Here is a 24,450-nt window from a genome sequence, read left to right as displayed (position 1 = left end):
ATGGTGTGCTTTCGTCTCTTGCAGGCCCTGCAGAATATTAAAGCTGAATCTCTTCCGTTGGGTCTCTATCTTGGTACCCAGTAGTTATCTAATTACTATCTCTTTACATTTTTTAATCGGAAACTCTTCAACTGGAGCGCCGTGTCTTGTCTCTAGCTGTCAGGGTTGCAGGGAGTGGGTGCGAGATGCAGGGAGCAAATTCACCCAAAGAAAACGCTTTGTCAAGGCGCTAGGGATGCTGAAGAAACAGAGAGGGTGGGGAGATCAAATAAAAAAGAAAGGGGGGGTCTGTGCTTCCATTGGCTTTGTTTACTGTGACACAAGCCATATGGCCCCTTTTTCATCCTCTCACTTCTTCAAGTACAGTAGCTTGGAGCGCTTTGAAGCATTTGACCTTGCATACCACTTTGGGAACAGGTTTTTTATGGTGCTAATGTAGAGCGAGGGAGGCTTAAGAGCAGGGCTGGATCTCTCTCTCTCTCTCTCTCTCTCTCTCTCTCTCTCTCTCTCTCTGCTTGGATTTCAGGTCTACAGATGCCATTGCCCGAGGGCTCTCTAGCTTTGGTGGGGAACTCGTACTTTTTTTTGGGTAGGGCAAGAGAGTGGCAGATGAGTTGAATATGTTGGCGAGAGAAGAGAAATCAGCCACCCCAGAGGGTTGCCGGGCAGATTATTTGGGGAGGTGGTGGGCAAGTGAGGTGAAAGAGTTGGGTTATCGGAATGGTAGAGTTGGAAGGGACCCCAAGGATCAAATACTCCACCCCCCTGCATTGCAGGAACCTTTTGCCCAACGTGGGACTTGAACCATCAACCCTGAGATCAAGTGTCTCATACTCTACCAGCTGAGCTATACAAGGATATAGTTACATAATGCAGGAGTGGGCAATAGTGGCTGCTTCCAGGTGGTGGAGCTCCCTTCTGAAGGAGGCTTGACTGACGTCCCCTCTGCTTTCCTTTCATCAGCAGGCAAATACTTTTTTGTTTAGACAGGCCTTTGGCCACTAATTGGCTGTTGCAGAAGGGTATTTTAATAGTGGGTGTTATACATTTTCTTCCCCTTTTGCTGTGCTTTTAAAGTTGTTGTTTTTTTAAATTCAGTGCTACTTTTAGTATGGTAACTTTTTATTTTTTGTAATTGATTGTTTTTTTATTTATTTATTTGATGTGCCTGTTTTTAATTTATGTCGTGAGCCTCCATGTGCCCTGCATGGGGGAAACGTGGGGTTTAAAACAAACAAACAAGCCAACAAACAAACCAACAAACTCAAATAGACCCAGGGTTTGAAATGAAATTTCCATTGTGCAGAAAATGAGAACAGACAGGAGTGTTCCTTATAATGCATTTATTTATTTATATAGAACCATCCATGTGTCTGGTGCATTAGTTTTGCTTTCTGTCCCAGGGTCAGTGATCTGGGTGTTGCTGTTTTTTTAAAATGTTGAATCGATTCTCCACCATGCAGATTAGACTAATTTGCGTAGGGTAATTTGCAACAGAAAGTTGTCAGATTGCACTGGAATTTTTTTCCTGATGTCCCAGGGAGTGAATTAATTTAGTTTGCTTATTCTAATGTTAAGAGCTATTCGATGGTGGAACAGACAGAAAGTGCTGGACTGTCCTTCGCTGGACGTTTCTAAACAGCAGGTGGAGGGTCATCTGTTGGGGATTCTTTAGCTGTGATTCCTCCATTGCAAGGGGGTTAGACTAGATGACCCTTGGGTCCCTTCCACCTCTACAATTATATGATTCTACTTGTATGTTGTGGACTGCCAAACTTGTCCCTTGCTGTATTTATAATTGGCACCTGTTCATTGCTACTAATGAACTTGCGAAATGGAAAATTTTCTATGGAAAAATAAAGCAGTGGAAAGTTTTCTGTCCCACATCTCTACCGAGTGTTAAAACCTTTTTGTTCCAAGGAGCATTAAAGGATTAGCTTTATTAAACTGTGTGTTTGCTTCATTGGCTTACCCTGAGTTGTGTCCCCCCCCCCCGCCCTGCTTTTTATTATTATTATTTATTGGTTCATTGAACCTTTTTTTTGCTGTTTTCCTCTGCTTTTAATGTCGAAAGATTCAGAATAAAAATGTTGTAAAATAAAAATATGCCTGGAGAAGATGTAGCCAGCTTTTCATTTAGGGGAAATTTCCCTAGTGGCTGAGAATATTGTACAATCATGCCAGCCTTAATAGTGGTAGGAAACTATATTATTAAAGTGATCAGGGTGTCTTGGGCAAGTGACTGTGGGCATTGTTGTTGTTGTTGAATTGTGTCCGACTCTTCGTGACCCCATGGACCAGAGCACGCCAGGCACTTTTGTCTTCCACTGCCTCCCGCAGTTTGGTCAAACTCACGCTGGTAGCTTCGAGAACACCGTCCAACCATCTCGTCCTCTGTCGTTCCCTTCTCCTTGTGCCCTCCATCTTTCCCAGCATCAGGGTCTTTTCCAGGGAGTCTTCTCTTCTCATGAGGTGGCCAAAGTATTGGAGCCTCAGCTTCACGATCTGTCCTTCCAGCGAGCACTCAGGGCTGCCAGAGTAGTTATTGCCCATTATTGGAAGTAGAGCTCGTGACACCTTGCCCAACACCATTCAACCATTCCAATATGATGGAGCTGGCAATGTATTGCGAAGCACAGCCATCAAAACTCCAGGAGGCGATAGAGCAGCGAGTCCTCTGGTGGCTGGATGCCTGCCTTCCCTTTTGGCTACCTTTCCCCTCTGATGGCAGAACAGTCCCACTTCCAGCCTCGGTGCCTCCCCATAACTGTGGAGTCTCTGCTTAAGGCAGGAATCGTGGTTGGGTAGCTCCTTCCTTCTCCCTCTCTCTGTCTAGGAAGCTTGTGATAAGGTCTAACAACAAAATTTACAGGAATACAATCCAGTTAGTAGCAAAAAGCCAATGCATCTTCAAAACTATATTGACTCCAGCAACAGCCTTACCCCGGTGGCCTGTAAGTGTCTTGGGTAGCAGAAGCCGCCTTTGCAGCTGGAGTCAGTCCAAATCCTACCCTCCCGGGCCAGACAAAACAGGGGGCAGGTCTTGTAGGACTCACTGCCAATTGATGGGCTCCCAATTTTCACCAGCCCCAGCCAGCATGGGCAATGGTCAGCGATGCTGGAGTCCAGCAACGTCTAGAGGGCCACAGGTTCCCAGACCCTGTTTTTAGGGCCCCGTGGAGTCCTGTTGGTCCCTTGTGTCACCTGACAACTTGTGAGTCTGTAAGCTGTAGGTGCCTTGGATAGAAGCCCAGTGGCTCCTTCTTCTGGCGAGGTGACCCAGACAGTGCGGTTGTCTGGAACTGGGTGCCCGAGTCTTAAATTTGAGGCCTGGGCTTCAGTAGCAGGTGGAAAAACAGTGCAGCTCAGAAATATAGTAATGTAGGAAGTTGCCTTATACTGAATCAGACCAGTCCATCTAGCTTAGTGAGTCCCCCCCCCCCCATCATATTTTATTAAGTTTCAATATTTTAAACATATACAGTTAAAACACAGTTTTGTCTTTTTTCTCATTTTTGTTGACTTCACACTCCTTTTACATGGAGCTGTTGTTTCTCCCCTTTTGCTGTCTTCTATCTATCCAGTCATAACCATGACAATCTAGCTTAGTATTGACCACACTGACTGGCAGCCACTCTCTAAGTCTCCAAGTCCTGCCTGGAGATGCAGGGCTTTGACCAGATGTTCCACCACTGAGCTTGTGGCCCTGAGCTACGCTAGTAGTTCACCTGCAGTTCTAGCATCACGCCGCTCCCCTCCCTTTTTGGATAGTGGCTTGGAAAATGCTTCTTCCTTTCAATTCAGAGCATTTTTCTTTCTCCGCAGAAGAAAGTCTGGCTTTTCAGAAGTGGGATTGCTATTCAAAGAGCAGTAAACCTTTTGGGCTTCAGAAACAATGGGCTTTTTGTATTATATTTTGACAGATGTCTAAAGGCAGGCCAGTGTGTAAGCCCAGCCAATAAGAGATGGGCCAGGAGATAAAGAGCGGCTGCACACTAGTGTATTTTCCTTCTTGCTCTCCCAGCCCCTGTGGGCAGGTTCTTGTTTGGAAACGTACAGTATGCTTCTGTCTGAACGCAAAAGAGAGGCTTCTTTAAAATCCCTGCAAAACAGCCACCTGCTCATAAGAACGTAAGTGGAGCAGCCCTGTAGTTGGAACAGGCCAGAGAGGCTCATTCAGTCCAGGTTCCTTCTCTCACAATGGCTAACAGGGTGCCTCTTCTGGGAAGCCCACTTACATATTGCACATGGGTGCAATAGTCCAATCTCACTTATTGTACCTGAGGTCAATAGTCCCATCTCACTTGTGAACCCCGGCGACTGGTATCCAAAGTTTTTCTGCAATATAACAAGGCTTGGCTTAGTTTTTATTTCTTTAAAAAATGCTTTTTGGGGGCCCTAATGCCACACTGGGGGACGCGGGTGGTGCTGTGGGTTAAACCAGAGAGCCTAGGACTTGCCGATCAGAAGGTCAGCAGTTCGAATCCCCGCGACGGGGTGAGCTCCCGTTGCTCGGTCCCTGCTCCTGCGAACCTAGCAGTTCAAAAGCACATCAAAGTGCAAGTAGATAAATAGGTACCGCTCCAGCAGGAAGGTAAACGACGTTTCCGTGCACTGCTCTGGTTCACCAGGAGTGGCTTAGTCATGCTGGCCACATGACCCGGAAGCTGTCTGTGGACAAACGTCAGCTCCCTTGGCCAATAAAGCGAGATGAGCACCGCAACCCCAGAGTCGGCCACGACTGGACCTAATGGTCAGGGATTCCTTTACCTTTAATGCCACATTCCCTCTTGAGCAGCTGTCTGGGGTGGTGGTGTCATGCTAATGGTGTGTTAGGGTTCGGGTGACACTTAACTGTTGTATACTAGGCTACATTCCAGCGGAATTCAGCCTCTGAGCTTAAGGTTCCCCAGCCCTGATTTATGTCTCCCCAAAAAACCCTTGCATAGAAGCTGAGGCCAACAATGGGTACTCCTAGCCTGGAAAAGAAAACATTTGAAATAGGAAGAACCCAATTTTTTAAAAGTACCATTCATACACAAACGTTGGCAGTCTTATATCCCATTTCATATATAACCGCAAGTGTTTTCTGTCCGTTTCCAGCCAATGGCTCTGAATGCTAGCCAGTGGTATCCCGTGAACAATGAAAGAGGAAAATCCCAACCACCCCCTCCCTCGCCCCTCCATTAGTACTAAGCTGCTGAGCTGTTGGCTGCCCAGTCCTTCTTTGACATCAGAGTAGCTAAGCCAATGAGGTCAAGGGTGCCAGGGCAGCGAAGAATACACAGGTCACGAGACACATAGGGTCAATGTGGGAGGTTTGATGACCTGGCTTATGGTCTGTGGACAAGCTTGTTAAAAACCTGAATATGCCAGTTAGGAACTAAAGATGAAAGCTTGTCGTTGCCTTCCTATTTGCTAAGGAAAATAAGTGCAGTTCAAAAGGTTTGCTGCTCTGCTTAATGCAGATATCAAACGTTGCATTTGAATTTGTGTCATCCTTTTGTGATTGCCTTTTTGTGAACAATTGTCTCGCAACCAGGATAAACTAGAAAATTAAATACATCTATATGCAAAATCGGTGCTTTTTTTCTAAAAAAATATATGTTTAGGGGCACTCTCATTTTCCTACTCATATTGAAATACTGCCCCTCAAGGAGGCCAAACTTAGATTCACAAAATGTTTAGGGGTATGCGTACCCCTGCACCCCCCCGGAAAAAAAAGCACCGTGTATAATTATGCATGAGGTATGTTGTTACTTAAATCTTTTCAAATTTCGGGGTGAGGGGGAATAGTAGCAGAAATTAAGATTTCTGATGATAGAAACGGAGTCTTAATTTTAAGGTGGGAATATATTTTTAGAAAACATTGTCCTTGAGTAAAAGTAATGCTTTGTTATGACTGCTGTTTAATATGAAGCTTTGCTTCTTTTCTTCGCCCCTCTCTTCCCCACTGCTAATTTATAAAACGTTGATCTAGTGTTCAACCTGACCAACAACATTGATGTAGAAAATACAAGAAAGAAGATGGAGATGTATCAGAAGGAAAACAAGGAAGTGATTCAGAAAAATAAGATCAAACTGGTAAGTTGCCTAGGGTTGGCTTTTGTTTTGTTTTGTTTACAGTTCTTTGGGTTATTTGCCAAAAGAAACAATGGCAATTTTTTTTTAAAAAACCCCTAGTTCTGTCCAGTATCCAAAATAGTAGGCTTGCTAGAGCAAAAATGTCTTGGTTCTCTATAGAGAGTCTTCTGAATGGCTAAAGTAGTGGCTTAAATAAAGCAAGCTAAGTTTGAACAAATTTAAGGCATGTTCTTTGGGCTGGAGAACAAAAACAAAAATTATATTTTATATAATTTTATATGTAGCATTCGGAGTCTGTCTTGTAATTAGAGCAAACACACAGGAAAGCTGTGCTGGCACCCATATTCAGAACGAGTAAGGAGACTTGCGAGGGAGTTGTGCTTCAGTACCTGTTGCTGTTTCGCAAGTCTGAAGTTTAGCCCGCACATCATTCTAAACATACTGAGGAAGGAGAGAGCAGTTCCCTAGCTGCTTTATAGTATTTGAGACTCAGCTTAGTTCTGATGTATTTTGTGTGTGTACATGACCTCTGTCACTTCAGCCTGCAAGTGGGTGATGGAGGGGACCCAGTGAATTCTACTCAAAAAATAATTTTTAAAATCCCTTTACATAGAGAACTAGCATCTCAGGCTGGATTCTCCCCCCGGATATGCTAGCTTTCTATCTGGAGGAAAACCTTTTTGCTTGTTCGTGTTTAGTTGCATTCTATCATGTTACCCGCCTGGCAAGGGTGGTCTGAAGTGGTGCAGCCTTCACCACCTGTGGGGAACCAGCCTTTGTGATGTTCCAAAACATGGCTCAGTCAAAGGTTTGCTCTTCCCATTGCATAGCTGTCGATCGTCCCTTATTTGGCGGGAAAGTCCCTTTCCCCAGCGCTATGTCCCACTGCTGTCCCTTATTGATGATGTCCCTTAAATTTCCCGGGTTTCAAAGGAAGCAGCTCCTCTCCCTCCCTCCCTCCCTGCCGGCCAGGGAGGAGGGAGGCTCCAACTGTGTTGCTTGACTGCGTTGCTTACCCAATAAGGAGTCTAAGAACGACTGGGGGGTGGAGCTTGCATGCCTTGTGCCAATCAAATCGGCCACGTTGCCTGGGGACTCGCTTTTGCTCAGCACTTCCCAGCGGAGAGGTGACGGTGGTTTCCCTTGCTGCATCCCCTTTTCCGGGTTTCTGCACTGTGGGAACCACCGCTTGAGGCTTCGTTTGACTGCTGGCTGGGCTTTCTGCCTTTGGCTCGGAGGGGCTCAGAAGTCCAACATACCTGTGCTGGGAAAATCCCTTATTTTGGCTGCTGATCCCTTATTTTTGAGGCTTCTGGTCCCTTATTTTCAAATCTGTAAGTTGACAGCTATGCCATTGTTTTTCTGCTGCGATGGTCATTGTTGAGACACCCTTTTCTTTGGCTTCACCTCCCAAGTGCTCCCTGTTTTCTCTCTCTTAGTCTCGAGAGCAAGAGGAGCTGGAAGAGGCTTTGGAGGTTGAGCGGCAGGAAAGCGAGATCAGGCGGCTTCTTATACAAAAGGAGGAGCAAATGCAACAGATGCTGAAGAGGAAGAATAAGCAGGACTTTCTTGATAAGCTGGTAGGTGATACAGCATCCAGAAGGGCATCTCAATTACTTAATACGGAAATGGGCAGATTCTCTCTCTGTTTTTCTGGCTTATTCCTATATCATGGCACCAAAGACAAATGACCCTTCTTCTAGGTTCCACTCCCAGAAAGATGATGTTCCCACACTAGGCTACTTAGAGTGGCTGGGGAAACTCAGCTAGATGGGTGGGGTATAAATAATTACATTACAGTGGTACCTTGGGTTAAGTACTTAACTCATTCCGGAGGTCCGTACTTAACCTGAAACTGTTCTTAACCTGAAGCACCACTTTAGCTAATGGGGCCTCCTGCTGCTGCGGCGCTGCCAGAGCCCGATTTCTGTTCTTATCCTGAAGCAAAGTTCTTAACCTGAAGCGCTATTTCTGGGTTAGCGGAGTGTGTAACCTGAAGCGTATGTAACCTGGAGCGTATGTAACATGAGGTACCACTGTATTATTATTCTTGCCATGCTTTGTTTAGTCACTTTTTGATGGGACATCCACATAAATAATAATAAATAATAAATAATTTATTTATATCCCGCCCTCCCCAGCCAAAGCCGGGCTCAGAGCGGCTAACAACAGTAAAAATAACACAGTTTGCATAAAATCACAATCAATTAACTGAAATACATTCTAAAATCATTTCATTCTAAAACCAATTCAGAGTCAAATTAATGGCAACCATTGGGATGGAGTTCTATGAGGATTACCAAAGGAGGGGGTCACACTGTGCCTCGGCCAAAGGCCTGGTGGAACAGCTCTGTCTTGCAGGCCCTGTGGAAAGATGTCAAGTCCCGCAGGGCCCTAGTCTCTTCTGACAGAGCGTTCCGCCAGATCGGGGCCACAGCCGAAAAAGCCTTGGCTCTGGTTGAGGCCAGCCTAACCTCCCTGTGGCCTGGGACCTCCAGGATGTTTTCGTTTGAAGACCGTAAGGTCCTCCGTGGGACATAGCAGGAGAGGCGGTCCCGTAGGTACAAGGGTCCTAGGCTGTTGTAATGGTTCTAGGGGTTGCTCGTGCGTAAGTTGCCGCCACACCTGGCTGGGTTACCTGGTTGAACCCTTTCTGTCTGGACAGCCTCAAGTTCGTGGCTGCCTCAGTCGCTGGCAGAATCCGTCAGTGGGCGTTTCTTGAACCTCTTCCAGCATAGAAGCTGCTTGACGCCCAGTCTGCTCCTCGTCTCCCTGCGTGGAAGTCTTCTGCGCAAAGAGGGTGTGGGCAGCGGAGTACTCGTACTTTCTCCGCTGGTCTCCGGCGAGGAGTCCTGGAGCCACCTCTCCAATTCCCCCATCTGTCCCCCTTCTCCACTGGTGTTACACTGATTTCCTTCCCCAGCGGATGGGCTGCTTCTCTCCCTACTGGGACCCTCTCCGGCATCCCTCTGGAGCCTTCTCTCCGCCTCCAGCTCCGATGGCAGTTCCCTGACAGCCGTATAGGGCTTTAAAGGTTAAAACATGACCACCAAACTCCAATGGTGATGATTCTGCGTTTTTCCTTTGGATCTGCCTTTTCACAGGCTGCAGCAACTCTTATTTTTTCCCTTCTTTCCCAGAAGAATGGGTTGCACAGACCATAGCAGGATGTGCACACAGCAAAACTGCAACATGCCAGATATTGTAGGAAGTTGATCGCAATTCCTTTTGCAGCTTGCAATCGGAGAGCGGCGATTAGATTGCATTAGGAGCCACCCATCTGGCAGCGGTTCTTTTTGTCGGTTTGTACACACAGTTTGTCTCGGTGCGTACATTTTGTATCCCACCCTTCCTCCCAAGGAATTCAGAGTGACCCATGTCTCCTTGTGTTTTATTCCACGCAGCAATCCTGCAATGTAGGTTAGGCAGAGTACAGAGGTCGCTCAGCAAGTCTCACCACCGATGGGGGTTTAAACCCCCAGCCTTTCGGGTCCAAGTCCCATACGGTAACCAATTATCCCACACTGGCTCTGTGGGCTGGAACAGGTGAATGACTGGTTTATTCTGGAGACTGGCTCTTTTTCTGTCTTTCACCCCCTGCCACCAGAGGAGATATTCCGTCAGTTGTGTACAGGACTGGTCATTGGACTGTGTCAGATCTCTTAAAAAACACACCTTGGCTACTCCATTGGCTACTCTATTGAGGAACGGCTAAGGGAGCTGGGCATGTTTAGCCTGGAGAAGAGGAGGTTAAGGGGTGATATGATAGCCATGTTCAAATATATAAAAGGATGTCACATAGAGGAGGGAGAAAGGTTGTTTTCTGCGGCTCCAGAGAAGCGGACACGGAGCAATGGATCCAAACAAGAAAGAAGATTCCACCTAAACATTAGGAAGAACTTCCTGACAGTAAGAGCTGTTTGACAGTGGAATTTGCTGCCAAGGAGTGTGGTGGAGTCTCCTTCTTTGGAGGTCTTTAAGCAGAGGCTTGACAACCATATGTCAGGAGTGCTCTGATGGTGTTTCCTGCTTGGCAGGGGGTTGGACTCGATGGCCCTTGTGGTCTCTTCCAACTCTCTATGATTCTATGATTCTATGCATCATGGCCCAACCTGAATTTTCATTTTGGTCACATGGTTCCTCCATTGCACCCCATAATGTTCACTTCCCCTTCTCCTCTCCTCTGGGTCTCTTGTTACGAGCCCACCAGCTGGATTTCACTTTCTTCCTGTCTTGCACCCCCTCCCCCAAAAAACCCAACAACACTTTTTATTGTTTTGCTTTAACAGTCCTATCCAATTGTTGATGTGTTTTTATTTCTGTTCTGCTTCCGTTCTTCCTTTGGGAAGGCTGAGCACCTGAACTCCTTATCTGACCCTGAGGGATAGCCACTCAAACGAGAAGGAGATTTAGTGTCAGGTGATTTAAGAGGTGCTTTTATTGAGCGGGCGGCTATACCCAGGGAGAACCTCGCTTGGGAGGAAGGGGCATGTGGGTTTTTTTATTTTTTAAAGAGGAGGTATTGTATTTTTTAATTATTCCTGGGCCACGGGCCTAGATATTTCGGCATGCTCCCCTTCTTGGATGTTGACAGAAAAAGGAAATCTGTGTGGCCTTTGACCTTGCAGGCAGCAGAACAGTATAATGTTTTAAAGACCTTGCAACCTGCTCAGGGTCTGATTGCTTTCCCTCCTTCCCTTCTTCTTTTCTTAAGTCTATAGTCTCTGTCACTTCCCCCGTATTATCCAAGTGGGTATTGAACGAATGGATGCACCTAGAGCCCAAACAGGTGGGCAAGGCAGGAACACACTACATGCCTTATGCAGAGTCAGACCATTCATCCATTTGGCTTAGTTGTGTCTACACTGACTGGCAGCTGCTGTCCAGGTTTTCTTTTTAAACATTTTTGAAATTCATTGTCACTTTTAACATTTATCATCATACATAAACAATGATCATTTTACAAAAAGGATTCTCAGAATCCCAGAACTTCCCCCCCCCTGGTTTCCCCAGATACTCTTTTCAAACTGCATTCTATCATATTCTCCATATTTTCTTAAAACTCAGTTTTTATCATAGTTCTCGCTTCATTGCAAGTGTTTTCACAATCCTGCCAATGTTTTCAGTTGTTTCAAGTAACTTAGAAAATTTCCCCATTCTTTGTTAAATTTATTGTCCTCTTGATCTCTGATTTTCCCAGTCATTTTTGCCAATTCGGCATAGTCTACCATCTTTATCTGCCATTCTTTTTTTAAAAAAATAATTTTTTATTAGATTTTCCACAATGATAACACAAACCCCTCCCTTCTGAGTTTCCTTGTAATTAAAAGTAACAGCTTTCCAATATCATTATTAAACTAAAACAATTTCCAATTATAGACCATCTTATTCAACTTTCTTAACATTCTAAATCCCATTTATTTAATTATAACTTAGTTTAATCCTAGGCCTATTTGTTTCTTTCAAGTAATTTCTAATTTTATAGATTTATAATGAACTAAAAGAAATGTTGAAATATACATTTATTAAGAAACCAGAGGCCTTTCTTCTTGGAATAACAGGTTTGGAATTGCCCAAGAAAGATGCTAAATTGTTTTTGTATGCCACAACGGCTGCCCGAATATTACTTGCTAAAAATTGGAAAACACAAGAACTACCAACAGCGGAAGATTGGCCGATGAAGATGATGGACTTTTCGGAGCTAGCTCCGAAAATATTATTTAAAGGTACCTCTCCAGGTTTTCAGGCAGGAGTCTTTCCCCAGCTCTGCTTGATGATGCCAGAGGTTACTATGGAACTATGGTCCTGCTCACTTGGCAGGGACTTAGGAAGTTGCCTTACTACTGGTCCATCTAGTTCAACATTGCCAACACTGGCTGGCAGCAGTTTTACAGGGTTTTGGGCAGGGGGTATTATTCCCAGCCCTTCCTGGAGATGTCGGGATTGAATTTGGGGACCTTCTGCATGCAAAGCAGATGCTTTTACCCCTGAGCTGCTGCATTTTCTGCTCATCTTGTAGGAAAGTACAGTGGTGCCTCGCAAGACGAAAAGAATCCGTTCCGCGAGTCTCTTCGTCTTACGTTTTTTTTCGTCTTGCGAAGCAAGCCCATTAGCGGCTTAGCGGATTAGCGCTATTAGCGGCTTAGCGGGCTTAGCGGATCAGCTGATAAGCGGCTTAGCAGATCAGCTGTTAAGTGGCTTAGCGGCTTGGGAAACAGGGGGGGGGGAAGGAAAAAAAACCCGCAGGAACTCGCAAGACATTTTCGTCTTGCGAAGCAAGCCCATAGGAAATTCGTTTTGCGAAGCACCTCCAAAACGGAAGACCCTTTCGTCTAGCGGGTTTTCCGTCTTGCGAGGCATTTGTCCTGCGGGGCACCACTGTATTGGGGAGGTCTAAGCAAACCTCTCTCTCCTCAAAACTGGCAGGTTTCAAAGACTGTATATGCACGGTGCTAAGTACCCCTGGCAGCAGAGAGCAGCCTGGAAGTCTTAAGCCCACAGTTGTTTGGCCTAGGAATGTTGGCCTGGCTTTTTCTTCCTTACAGCCACCCCAAAGAAGTAGAAGGAATTGGACTCAGATGGCGCGATCACATACCGTATTTTTCGCTCCATAAGACGCACTTTTTTCCTCTTAAAATCTAAGGGGAAATGTCTGTGCGTTTTATGGAGCGAATGTGTGGTCGCTGGGGGGGGGGGAACCCGGGCTTCCCCCGCCAGCCCCACAAGCCCTGGGGAGGCTTCGCACGGCTATCCCTGGCTTTTGCGGGAGGTGTGGGAAGGGACAGAACGAGGCTCTCTCACTTCCCCCACCTCCCGCAAAAGCCCCCAAGAGCTATGCTCCCTTTAAAGAGCTGCACGGAGTGTGTGTGTGGCTCTTGGGGGCTTTTCCCTGAGGAGGGAGAAAGGCAGCCCACCAGTGATGCTCATGAAAGGGAGTGCTGAGCAGAGCCTGGGATGCATACAGGCTCTGCTTAGCACTCCCTTTAAATAATTTTTTTTTTCTTGAATACCCCCCAAAAAAACTAGGTTCGCCTTATGGTCAGGTGCGCCTTATGAAGCGAAAAATACGGTATATTTTGAGAGCCAAATTTCAAGCAATAGCATTCTTTAAGCTAGGAATAGCCAATGTAGGCCCCTCCAGACATTTTGGACTACAACTCCCATCATCATTGATCTTGCTGGCTGATGGGGGTCGTAGTACAGCCACATCTCTCTCTTTTTAAAAAAAAAATAATATTTATTAGATGTTTTATAGTTACAGAAAGAAAAAAGGTGAAAGAAAAAAAACAATAAAAAAATTCAATAAACAATACATCAAGAATAAAAAAAGAAGAAACAGTACAACAAAACAACAAGGATAACCAAAAACATTTAAAAACACATCCAAATTTCATATCTTTATTTTTCATTTGCTTGTTTCCTCGACTTCCTCACACCTCCCTTTTTTGTATTCTAGTTCAAATTAGCTGGTTCAGCAAATCCTTTCCCTCTTTCTCAATTTTTTGATCTATAGTTTAACTTTAAATTTTCCACTTTAACCCATTAACAATCAGTTTTTGCATAATCCTTAATAACATTTCTGCTAAAGCCATATAACTTCATTCCAGTATTCTTCTAACATTCATTAATTTTGCAATATTTCTGTAAATATAATATAATTTTTTTCCAATCTTCTTCCATCGACTCTTCTCCCTGGTCTCGGATTCTGCCGGTCATTTCCGCCATTTCCATATAGTCCATCAGCTTCATCTGCCAGTAGTACAGCCACATCTCAATGGTATCGCATTGGCCACCCCTGCTTTAAGCTGTAACAGCTAAAAGAATCTGGGTGGGCTAAGGGGGAAGTTGCCTCTGAACCTAGTCTCTCTCTCTTTGGGGTTCTTTTTTTCCTTCTCCCTCCCTGACTTCCTCTCTCCCCCCCCCCCATTGAAATCTTCACAGATGCGTCCTTGTGTGTAAAATATTTCCAAAGCAGCCTCTGGTAAAAACGTAAAGCAGACCAGGACATTCCAAAGCCTAACAACAAAGCTACTGAAATAATGCTTTTGAATGCTGTGTTATGGCAATAAGCAAAATCAAGCCAAACTCTGGGGCTGTCCGAAATCCGCAGCTGTTGAAGAAAACTGCAGCTGTGCCGCTCACTACCTTCCCCTTCCTTTTGTAATCTCTGAGATAATTTTTCCCATAGCCTGGCTTTGGGAGTTTCTGCAGTCCGCCCCCCCCCCCCCCCATATCATTGGTTGCAATTGACTGGACATGAGAGCCCAAGTAAATTCCACATGATGGGAAGTAAACAACCAGTATTACCTGATGCAGAGAAGAGGAATAGATGAAAATTCAGCAGCACAGACAAACAAAAACCCAGCGAAGAGAAAATCCACACCAAATGAGGCAGCGTGGTGTAATGGTTAGATCATTGGACTAGGACCTGGGAGAGCAGGGTTCGAATGCCTACTCAGGCATGAAGTTCACTGGGTGACCTTGGACTAGTCACCCTCTCCTAGCCTAGCCTACCTCACAGGGTTGTTATGAGGATGAAATGGGGGTGGGGGGAGGAGAGCCACCTACACCAGAGCTTCCCAAATTTTTCATGTTGCTGGCACACTTCTTTCGCGGCACAGTAAATTGGTTTTACAGTGGTGCCCCGCAAGACGAATGCCTCGCAAGACGGAAAACCCGCTAGACGAAAGGGTTTACCGTTTTTCGATGCGCTTCGCAGGACGAATTTCCCTATGGGCTTGCTTCGCAAGACGAAAATGTCTTGCGAGTCTTGAGATTTTTTTCCGCTCCCCACCCCCTTTTTCTAAGCCGCTAAACCGCTAATAGTCTTTTAGCAGCTAATCCGCTAATCCCTTAAGCCTTTAATAGCCGCTAAACCGCTAATAGCGCTAATCCGCTAAGCCGCTAATAGGGTGCTTCGCAAGGCGAAAAAACCGCTAGACGAAGAGACTCGCAGAACGAATTAATTTCGTCTTGCGAGGCACCACTGTACTAGTAAACTGGAGGTTAAACTAACCCCTTTCCAGCCCCAGGAAGCACGGGAAACATTGGCACGACACACCTGCACACTGCAGCCAACGCACGATCGTGTCGCGACGCACAGTTTGGAAAGCTCTCATCTACACTGTAGTGGTTCTAGGGGTTGCTCGTGCGTAAGCCGGTGCTTATCTCCCCGGCTGGGTGCAAACACCTGGCTGGGTTGCCTAAGTGAACCTTTTCTGTCCGGACAGCCACTCACCCGTGGCTGACTCAATCGCTGGCAGAATCCGTCAGTGGGCGTTTCTTAAACTTCTTCCAGCAAAGAAGCTCTTTGACGCCTAGTCTCCTCCTACTCTCTCTGCGCGAAAGCCTTCTGCGCAAGGAGGGCGTGGGCAACAGAGGATCCCTACTCTCCCCGCTGGTCCCCGGCAAGGAGTCATGGGACCTCCTCGCCGCTTCCCCCATCCGCCCCCCTTCTCCACTGGTGCTACACTGATTCTCTTCCCCAGAAGATGGGCTGCTTCTCCCAATCCCGGGACGCTCTCTGGAATCCCTCTGGCTTTTGCTCTCTCCCTCCGGTACTGATGGCAGTTCCCTGACATCCACCTACCTTGAAATCCACGGAAGATAAAGGTGGTATACAAATTAAAATAACTAAGTAATCAACTACAGTCTTTGCTGGTATTCCAGTGGTTTGCAGAAAAGGGGCCACATGGTCCTTACTTGGTCGGGAGTTGCGTAATTTAGGTTGAGATGCAGCGATTGTTCCAAAGTCACCCATTGAGCTTCATGGCTGAATGGGGATTTGAATTCAGTTGTCCCCAATTGTAGTGTGACCCTCTAACCATTACACATGGTCAGTAGGCAAGACATCTCCCCCTGTGCATGGGGAAACACGACGGAAAGCCCTATGTCTTTATCTCAAGTGGCAGGGGAGGAATACATGGAGGAGGCAAGCTGTAAGGTAGACATAGTCTGAAGTTCATAACAGCTCCAGTACTAACAGTTTATTTCTTTTAATGGCTGGAGTGGGGGGGGGGAGGGTTAAACTGAGTCACCAAAGTGTTTCCAACTCAGCTTTAAATGCTCTTTTAATTTATACGGGGCGGACATTGTTTTCTTACACAGCAGTTGGTTTTACTGGAAATCCATTTTGCCAGATGGCTTGCAAAAAAAAAAGAGCAGTTATAAATAATCTTTATAACATGACCAAAATAGGTAACTTAATGACATTTGTGCACACATTGCTACTAAACATATCTAAATATGTTGTTAATGACTGAAAGGTAATGCGAAGGGCAGGGGGGAAAGAAGGTTCTTGCTTGTGTTTCCTTCCACCCTTAAGGGAATATTCACAATCTCCTTTGTGAATTCTCAATTAATTTTCTTCTTTAAAAGAAAAAAATCTCAGTTTGCCTTGGTGGTGAGAACCTCATGCCTTATGGAGTGCAGGTGTGCTGGTCCCGGGGGTAAGGTACCTTGGGTGTAGCAAAGTCCACACGAAGAGGGGCAAGGTCCGAGGCCGAGTGCCGGGCGGTGAACAGGAACGCTGGAACAGGAGGCTGTGCAGGGAACAGGAACACCGGATGGTCGGGAACAGGAGGCCGAGCAGGGAACAGGAGTACCGGATAGTCAGGAACAGGAGGCCGAGCAGGGATCAAGAACGCAGGAAGGTCCGAAGCCAACAACGACGTTGCTCCCGCAACCTGGGGCCGGGCTGACTGGGCTTTTATCCTCTTCTAAGGCCAGGGGCGGTCCCGGCCCCCAGGAGCCCCGCCTCCTCTGGCCTTAAGGCGAGCACTCCTCCTGGGGGCAACCAGTTCCCTTCGCCTCTCTGCTCTAAACCTCTGCAGATCAGGAGAGGCCGAAGGGTTACTGGGCCCTGGAGGAGGCTCACCTGTGGCCACTGAGTCGTCAAGCCTCTCTGGGGCCAGAAGGGCTTCACCTGGGGTCAGCTCCTGATGCACTGCCACAGGTGCAGGCTCTTCAGCATCTAGGCCTGGCCCCAGTTCAGCCGGCCCTGGAGGCGGGGACTCCTGTGCAGGCCGGGATTCCTCTGTTTCATCCTCCGAATCGGAATCCCAGGCCATCACACCAGGCTATCATTGTGACGGGATAGACCTTAAGTGGTTTTGGGATGCTTCTGAATCTATAAACAAGCCCTCTGCATTCCAGACAGCATCCCTCTTATAGTCTCCACCCCCAAGTTCAGCCCAGACATGGAGGTTCACTCTTGCAGTGAAGTTCCCTCACTGCAAAAAGTGAAGTTACAGGGAACCAAGAAGAGGGCTTTCTTGGTAGTGGCGCCCTCTGAGACACTGAGATCCAGCGCCGAGGGCCTTCTGGCGGTTCCCTCCCTGCAAGAAGCCAAGTTACAGGGAACCAGGCAGAGGGCCTTCTCGGTAGTGGCGCCCTCCCTGTGGAACGCCCTCCCACCAGATGTCAAAGAGATAAACAACTATGGGACTTTTAGAGGACACCTGAAGGCAGCCCTGTTTAGGGAAGCTTTTAATATTTGATGAATTATAATATTTTAATATTTTGCTGGAAGCTGCACAGAGAGGCAGGGGCAACCCAGTTAGATGAGTGGCATATAAATAATAAAGTTATTGTTGGTTATTGTTAGTGTCCGTCTCTGTATGACTTCCTTGCATTTTTCAGAAATTGCCCACATGCTTTTTGGGTTCCCTCTTTGCGACTGTATGATCTGGAAATTTCCCCTTTCGGTTCATGAACTGTGTTTTTAAATCCCCACGATCACCCTAGAGGGGTTGGGTCCCTTTTCATAGCAGAGGTAGACAACGTGGTGCATTATTATTATTATTATTATTATACCACCCTGTACCCGGAGGCCTCAGGGCAGTTCACAGAATAAAATCAAAATATTAAACCAGAAAATACATAATCAAAATAAAAACAACCCAATACTCCCCCTCCCCCCCAAACCCACTACATTTTAAAAGGCCATAGGATGTCAGCCAAGGCCTGGTTAAAAATGAACGTTTTTGCCTGGCACAAAATGTGTAGACACCTTTGTTGGCGCAAGGTGTATAATGAAGGTGCCAGCTGAACTTCCCTGGGGAGAGCATTCCATAGCCGGGGAGCCACCACAGAGAAGGCCCGTTCTCGTGTTGCCACCCTCTGTACCTCTTGAGGAGGAGGCACACGAAGGAGGGCCTCAGAATATGATTTCCTGGTCTGGGTAGGTTCATATGGAAAGAGGTGGTCCTTGAGGTTTTGCGGTCCTGAGCCGTTTAAGGCTTTATAGGTCAAAACCTGCACTTTGAATTGGGCCTGGAAACTAATTGGTAGCCAGTGCAGTTGGACCAGGATCAGTGTAATATGCTCAAACCATCTTGCTCCAGTGAGCAACCTGGCCGCTGAATTGTGCACTAGCTGAAGTTTCCAAACCGTCTTCACAGGCAGCCCTATATGGAGAAGAGGAGGTTAAGGGGTGATAGGATAGCCATGTTCAAATATATAAAAGGATATCACATAGAGGAGAGAGAAAGGTTGTTTTCTGCTGCTCCAGAGAAGCGGACACGGAGCAATGGATCCAAACTACAAGAAAGACGATTCCACCTAAACATTAGGAAGAACTTCCTGACAGTAAGAGCTGTTTGACAGTGGAATTTGCTGCCAAGGAGTGTGGTGGAGTCTCCTTCTTTGGAGGTCTTTAAGCAGAGGCTTGACAACCATATGTCAGGAGTGCTCTGGTGGTGTTTCCTGCTTGGCAGGGGGTTGGACTCGATGGCCCTTGTGGTCTCTTCCAACTCTATGATTCTATGATTCTATAACGCATTGCAGTAATCTAATCCTGAGGTTACCAGAGCATAGACAACAGTAGTTAGGCTATCCCTGTCCAGATAGGGGCGTAGCTGGACCACCAGCTGAAGCTGATGGAAGGCACTCTGGGCCACTGAGGCCACCTGAGCCTCAAGCAACAGCACAGGATTCCAGAGTACCCCAAGCTACGGACCTGCTCCTTCAGAGGAAGTCTAACGCCATCAAGAGCAGGTGTTCTCCCACCCACCTGGTCTAGGGAACCACCCACCAACAGTGCCTCAATCTTATCTGGATTGAGCCTCGGTTTGTTGGCTCTCATCCATTACCGAGGCAAGACACTGGTCCAGCACTTCCACTGCCTCGCCTGCAGATGTAAAGGAGAAATAGAGCTGAGCGTCATCGACATATTGCTGGCAACGTACTCCAAACATCTGGATAACCCCACCCAGCAGTTTTATGTAGATGTTAAACAACATGGGGGATAGGATTGAGCCTTGGGGAACCCCACATCGAAGGTTCCACCGGGCTGAAAAGCTTTCCCAGGCAACACCCTCTGGGAACGACCATCCAAGTAGGACTGGAACCACTGTAAAGTGGCGCCACCCACCCCTAGTTTGGACAGTCGCTCCAGAAGGGTATCGAAAGCCGATCATAGGTCAAGAAAAATTAACAGGGACATGTTTCCCATGTCTCTCTCTTGACAGAGGTCATCATACAGGGTGACCAAAGCAGTTTCTGTGCCAAAACTGGGCCAATCCAGCCCCTAGATGTCGCTGGACTATAACCCCCACAATCCCATAATCACTGGCCAATGGCCGTCATAAAGGTAAAGGTAAAGGTACCCCTGCCCGTACGGGCCAGTCTTGACAGACTCTAGGGTTGTGCGCTCATCTCACTCTATAGGCCGGGAGCCAGTGCTGTCCGCAGACACTTCCAGGTCACGTGGCCAGCGTGACAAGCTGCATCTGGCGAGCCAGCGCAGCACACGGAACGCCGTTTACCTTCCCACTGGTAAGCGGTCCCTATTTATCTACTTGCACCCGGGGGTGCTTTCGAACTGCTAGGTTGGCAGGCGCTGGGACCGAACGACGGGAGCGCACCCCGCCACGGGGATTCGAACCGCCGACCATGCGATCGGCAAGTCCTAGGTGCTGTTTTACCCACAGCTCCACCCGCGTCCCAAATGGCTGTCATAGCTCTCAACTTTCCCCTTTTCTTGCGAGGAATCCTATTCAGAATAAGGGAATTTCTCTTTAAAAAAGGGAAACGTTGACTGCTGGGGGTTGATGGGAGCCTTGCAGCATCTGGAGGGTGCCCTGCTTGCTAGGTAAGGTAAAGGTAAAGGTACCCCTGCCCGTACGGGCCAGTCGTGTCCGATTCTAGGGTTGTGCTCCCATCTCACTTAAGAGGCCGGGGGCCAGCACTGTCCGGAGAAACTTCCGGGTCATGTGGCCAGCGTGATGAAGCTGCTCTGGCGAGCCAGCACCAGCGCAGCACACGGAAACGCCGTTTACCTTCCCGCTATAAAGCGGTACCTATTTATCTACGTGCACTTAGGGGTGCTTTTGGACTGCTAGGTGGGCAGCAGCTGGGACCGAAAGACGGGAGCTCACCCCGCCGCGGGGATTTGAACCGCCGACCATACGATCAGCAAGTCCTAGGCGCTGAGGTTTTACCCACAGTGCCACCCGCGTCCTGCCCTGCTTGCTACTCCTGCTTAATGACACTCTAGCCTTGCCAATGGCCAGTCCTGTCTCCTCTCCCATGTCTCCTTGCCTGGCTATTTCTGCCTCTGTACGCTGTAGAGAACAGAAGCGGAAGGATCTCCAGGGTCATTTTAAGTTTGATGATTCAATTGTTCTGTGAAATAATATTGGGATTTGGCAGCTGAGAGCTTGAGTGGATGGTGTTTATATATACACGTTTACTCACATGTCAAACGAGAGGTTTGGAACAAGGCTTGATTGGCAGGTAAGCTCCGGACTGGGAAAAAATATACTGCTGCTTCACGCAGTGCACTGTTTATTTCTTTAACATATTTACTCAGCCGTGGCTTTCAGAGGGGTTTACAAAGTGACATTAAAATGAAACAAAGAGAGAATTGAGCGGACTGTTTAGAATATCCAGCAAAAAATATAGACAGAACTAAAGTGCTTTGGAAACTGAATTTTCGCCAGGAGAATCTCCCTGAGAATGGAGTTCTGCAATATGTGGGGCCACCACTGAAAAGCCCTTGTCTCCTTTCACCCCATTCCCAACGTCAGTGTTGATGCAGTTGGGCACCCAAAGCCGGGCTTCTGGAGCTGATTTGAAGCCAGGCAGATTCATCCAGGAGAATGTGGTCCTTTAAAATTTTGTACCCTGACCCCTTGCAGTTGAGGGCTTTGTAGGGTACAACCAACCAGCTTTGAATTGTACCCAGAAATGCACCAGTTTCCAGTGTCGCTGTTCCAAAACTGGCACAATCTGCTCTGTATGAGCAGTAGGAAAATAAGAGCTTTGCGGCTGGATCAATGGAGGGGAAAACGTGAAGTCAGCCGATGCCTCCCTTGATTCTCGCAGCCCCTGTTAACTCTGTCAGGACAGCGAATCACAAGCGTAGGTGTCGGCCAAAATCACGATGTGGGAAACACTGGGAAGCCAGCCAATGCCTCCATCCTTATTTCAGACTTTGTGATATATTGGTATATTGCGATGTTTCACTGGTGATATATCACGATGTTGAAAACCAGATATTGCCCAGCCCTACGGCCCATTTGTGTTTTCCTGCAGCTGGTGTTCGCTAGCAATCTGCCTCTGATAATGGAGATGATGATGATGATGATGATAAGGATAATAATGATAATTTTATTATTTATACCATCATGACTAGCAGCAATTCCTAACCTTATCCTCCAGGAGTTTTTCCTCAAGCCACATCATCACATGCACTGCGATACTACATAATTCATTTTCTTAACTGCGTATTAGGAGGAGGGGAGGAATCTGCCATTTTTGGTCTCAAGCCCACGGCGGGCATTGCATCTAGTTCCCGTCAAAGCTCAGGAGTCAGTTCAGCCAATAATTTGATTTCTTGTTCCTTGGTATGCAGAGTGTTTGCCCGCATTAACAATCCTTCTGTTGTTTCTCTTGCTCATAAAAATGTAAGTAATTTTAACTTGTTTTTGAGCAACTTTCATTGCTTCGTATGTGCATGCACGCCCGTTTTCTTTTAAAATAGGAAAGGTTTTGACTGGCCTCCCTAAAAAGAAATCACCAAAGGAGAAAATAAATATGCTGTTGGTTGCGTGTACAATAGCGCCATTGTGCAAAGGGGGAGCGAGGATCACCTCCAAACGGCCTCAGGTGAAATCTAATGGAGAACCAATTTGAAACTGGATGGAGTTCATTGGTCGAAAGAATGCGTCTTAGATAAACATCTGATCCAAGTTAGATGACTCTCTGTGCTGCTTGTTTTTGTGATTAAGTTCTAATTATTATTACTTAAAAAAACATTTTTTAATACATAATGGCTGCATTTGGCCTTCTGAAATAAGGAGCTTGTTATATTGTCATTTAATGTGGAATCTATAAAAATGGCTGTTTGCAAGTCCCTCTGATTTATGAGGCTAATGCAGCTTTTTCTTATTACTGAAAGTGATCGTTTTCTGGTAAACCAGGAGTATCGAGCCGTGTCCTGTTCTCCTGAAAACAGCCTTTTGAGATGCAATTTGTCATTCTAGGAATATACGGCACTAATGGTGAATTGTTTATGCCTTTTAAATATTTTACTCTCTCTTATTTCTCTCTCTCCTTAATTCCATTTACAGGAAAGTTCTCATCTTCCTGCGTCTTTGCTGTTGGCCCAGCACAAAGACAGGTCTACCCAACTTGAAATGCAACTGGAGATTCCCAAACCAGTCAAGCCAGTTGCATTTTCGACTGGCATCAAAATGGTAAGGCCAGACATCTTTGTGCATATGTGGGGGGGGGGGGGAAGAGGGATGAGTTTTCTGCATTCTGCATCGTAGCTTCTTCCGTCTTGGTCTTTGAGATCTACATTTGACTTGCGTTTAACACCATGCCAGCATCAAACTTTGTGGTAGCACTTAAATAGTGTTGCTATAATGTAAATTTGAAGGCGGTGGTTAAAAAATAAATAAAGGAGGGGGATTGTTATTATTTATTAAATTTCTATACCACTCGTCATCCGAAGACCACAGGGCGGTTTACAATATAACCCTCTCCCCCAAATACATTATGTGCTACACTGGTGCGTGCAATCTGGTGTGAACCAGATTTCCACATGGTTATTGTAAACATGTGTGTCGCCTATTCAGAGTGGGCTTGTGATGGTGGAAGTAGGCAGACCTCTGTTTAGAGTGATCGGCGGGCGGGTGTGTGTGTGTGTGTGTGTGTTGAACTAGAATCCCTTCCCACATTCTTTGGGTTTTACCCAACAATTCAATTCGCCTAAGGGCTTCCGCTCACAGAATAGAGCTTCCCCTCCCTCTCCTCTCAGTGTGTGCTCTCCATGCCCCCCCCCCAAAACTGTTTTGGGGGTTCCACCCAACGCTCTGGAGCAGATTTGGAGGGGGGCATGCAGGGATGTGCAGGGAGAGGACAGGAAGTTGCGTTATGCAAGTAGATATCCTTGTGTTAATCAAACAACTTCATTGGACACAACCCAATGAGTCCAAGTGGTGTTTGCACAATCCGTAGGTACACAAGAACTCCATGATTGCGCAAGCGACTCTGCCGTACTTTCTGGTTGCTCAGTAGCTAACAAAGCCACAAGTAGCTTTCGTTTGGGTGATGGCTTAATCTTCTGTGCTGCTTAAACACTCCTTGCTCTCTTAATTCAAAATAAAAAATAGGGCCGATTGCATGCAATGTTGAAATGCTTTTCCTTTTCTTTCCTCCCTCGATGTTAGCCCCCCCAAAGCTTCCCTTGCTTGTTTTAACACATTTTTGTTGGTTCCCTGTAGCAAAATGCATTGTATGGAGATAATTACTTAATTCCTCAAATATCCCAATGCCATTTGGAGCAGTTTTATCTGGAACGTCAATCTTGTAAACGGTGAAGAGGTTCAGCATGATTTCTGTAAGAACACTTCAGATAATTGGCAGCTAAAGCAAGCTGCAAACTTTTTTACCCTTACAGACGTGTTGGCCAAAGTCTTTTGTCAGCATGTGTCCAGCCCATATTTTGGCAAAAAGGATCTTACCCGGGATTCTTGATTTTTCCTGCGGATCTAGCTTCTGCATAGCACTTAGCTTCCCTTGCCTACTACTCTTTACATCTGGCATAGAGAGAATTCTCTGCAGCTGGAGTAGGAAAACTCAAGGTTGGGGGCCAGATATTGCCCTCGAAGCCTTTCTGTCTGGCCCTTGGAACACTTCCCAGGCCAAACCATGTTTTTAGATATGCTGTAAGCCAGCATTTCCCAACCTTGGGCCTCCAGCTGTTTTTGGACTACAACTCCCATAATCCTCAGCTAGCAAGACCAGTGGTCAGGGATGATGGGAATTGTAGTTCGAAAACAGCTGGAGGCCCAAGGTTGGGAAACACTGCTGTAAGCAGCCCAGAGTGAATGGGGAAACCCAGCCGGATATTAATAA

At 46.6% G+C, this 24,450-nt stretch overlaps 1 protein-coding gene across 1 annotated transcript in view; it reads left to right on the top strand.

The window, feature by feature from the left end:
• MNAT1 (MNAT1 component of CDK activating kinase) overlaps positions 1–24,450 on the top strand; it is a 141,465-nt gene that overhangs the window by 38,765 nt on the left and 78,250 nt on the right. Inside the window, exons 4-6 of the mRNA XM_083439466.1 lie at positions 5,981–6,084; positions 7,524–7,664; positions 22,659–22,784. Of these exons, the coding sequence (XP_083295592.1) occupies positions 5,981–6,084; positions 7,524–7,664; positions 22,659–22,784 (371 nt within the window). The remainder of the gene's footprint in view (positions 1–5,980; positions 6,085–7,523; positions 7,665–22,658; positions 22,785–24,450) is intronic.

Source organism: Podarcis tiliguerta, assembly GCF_965153285.1.
Source record: "Podarcis tiliguerta genome assembly, chromosome: 1".
NCBI lineage: Eukaryota > Metazoa > Chordata > Lepidosauria > Squamata > Lacertidae > Podarcis > Podarcis tiliguerta.
Note: the sequence above shows the minus strand (reverse complement) of the source record. Positions and strands in the feature narration are given on the sequence as shown.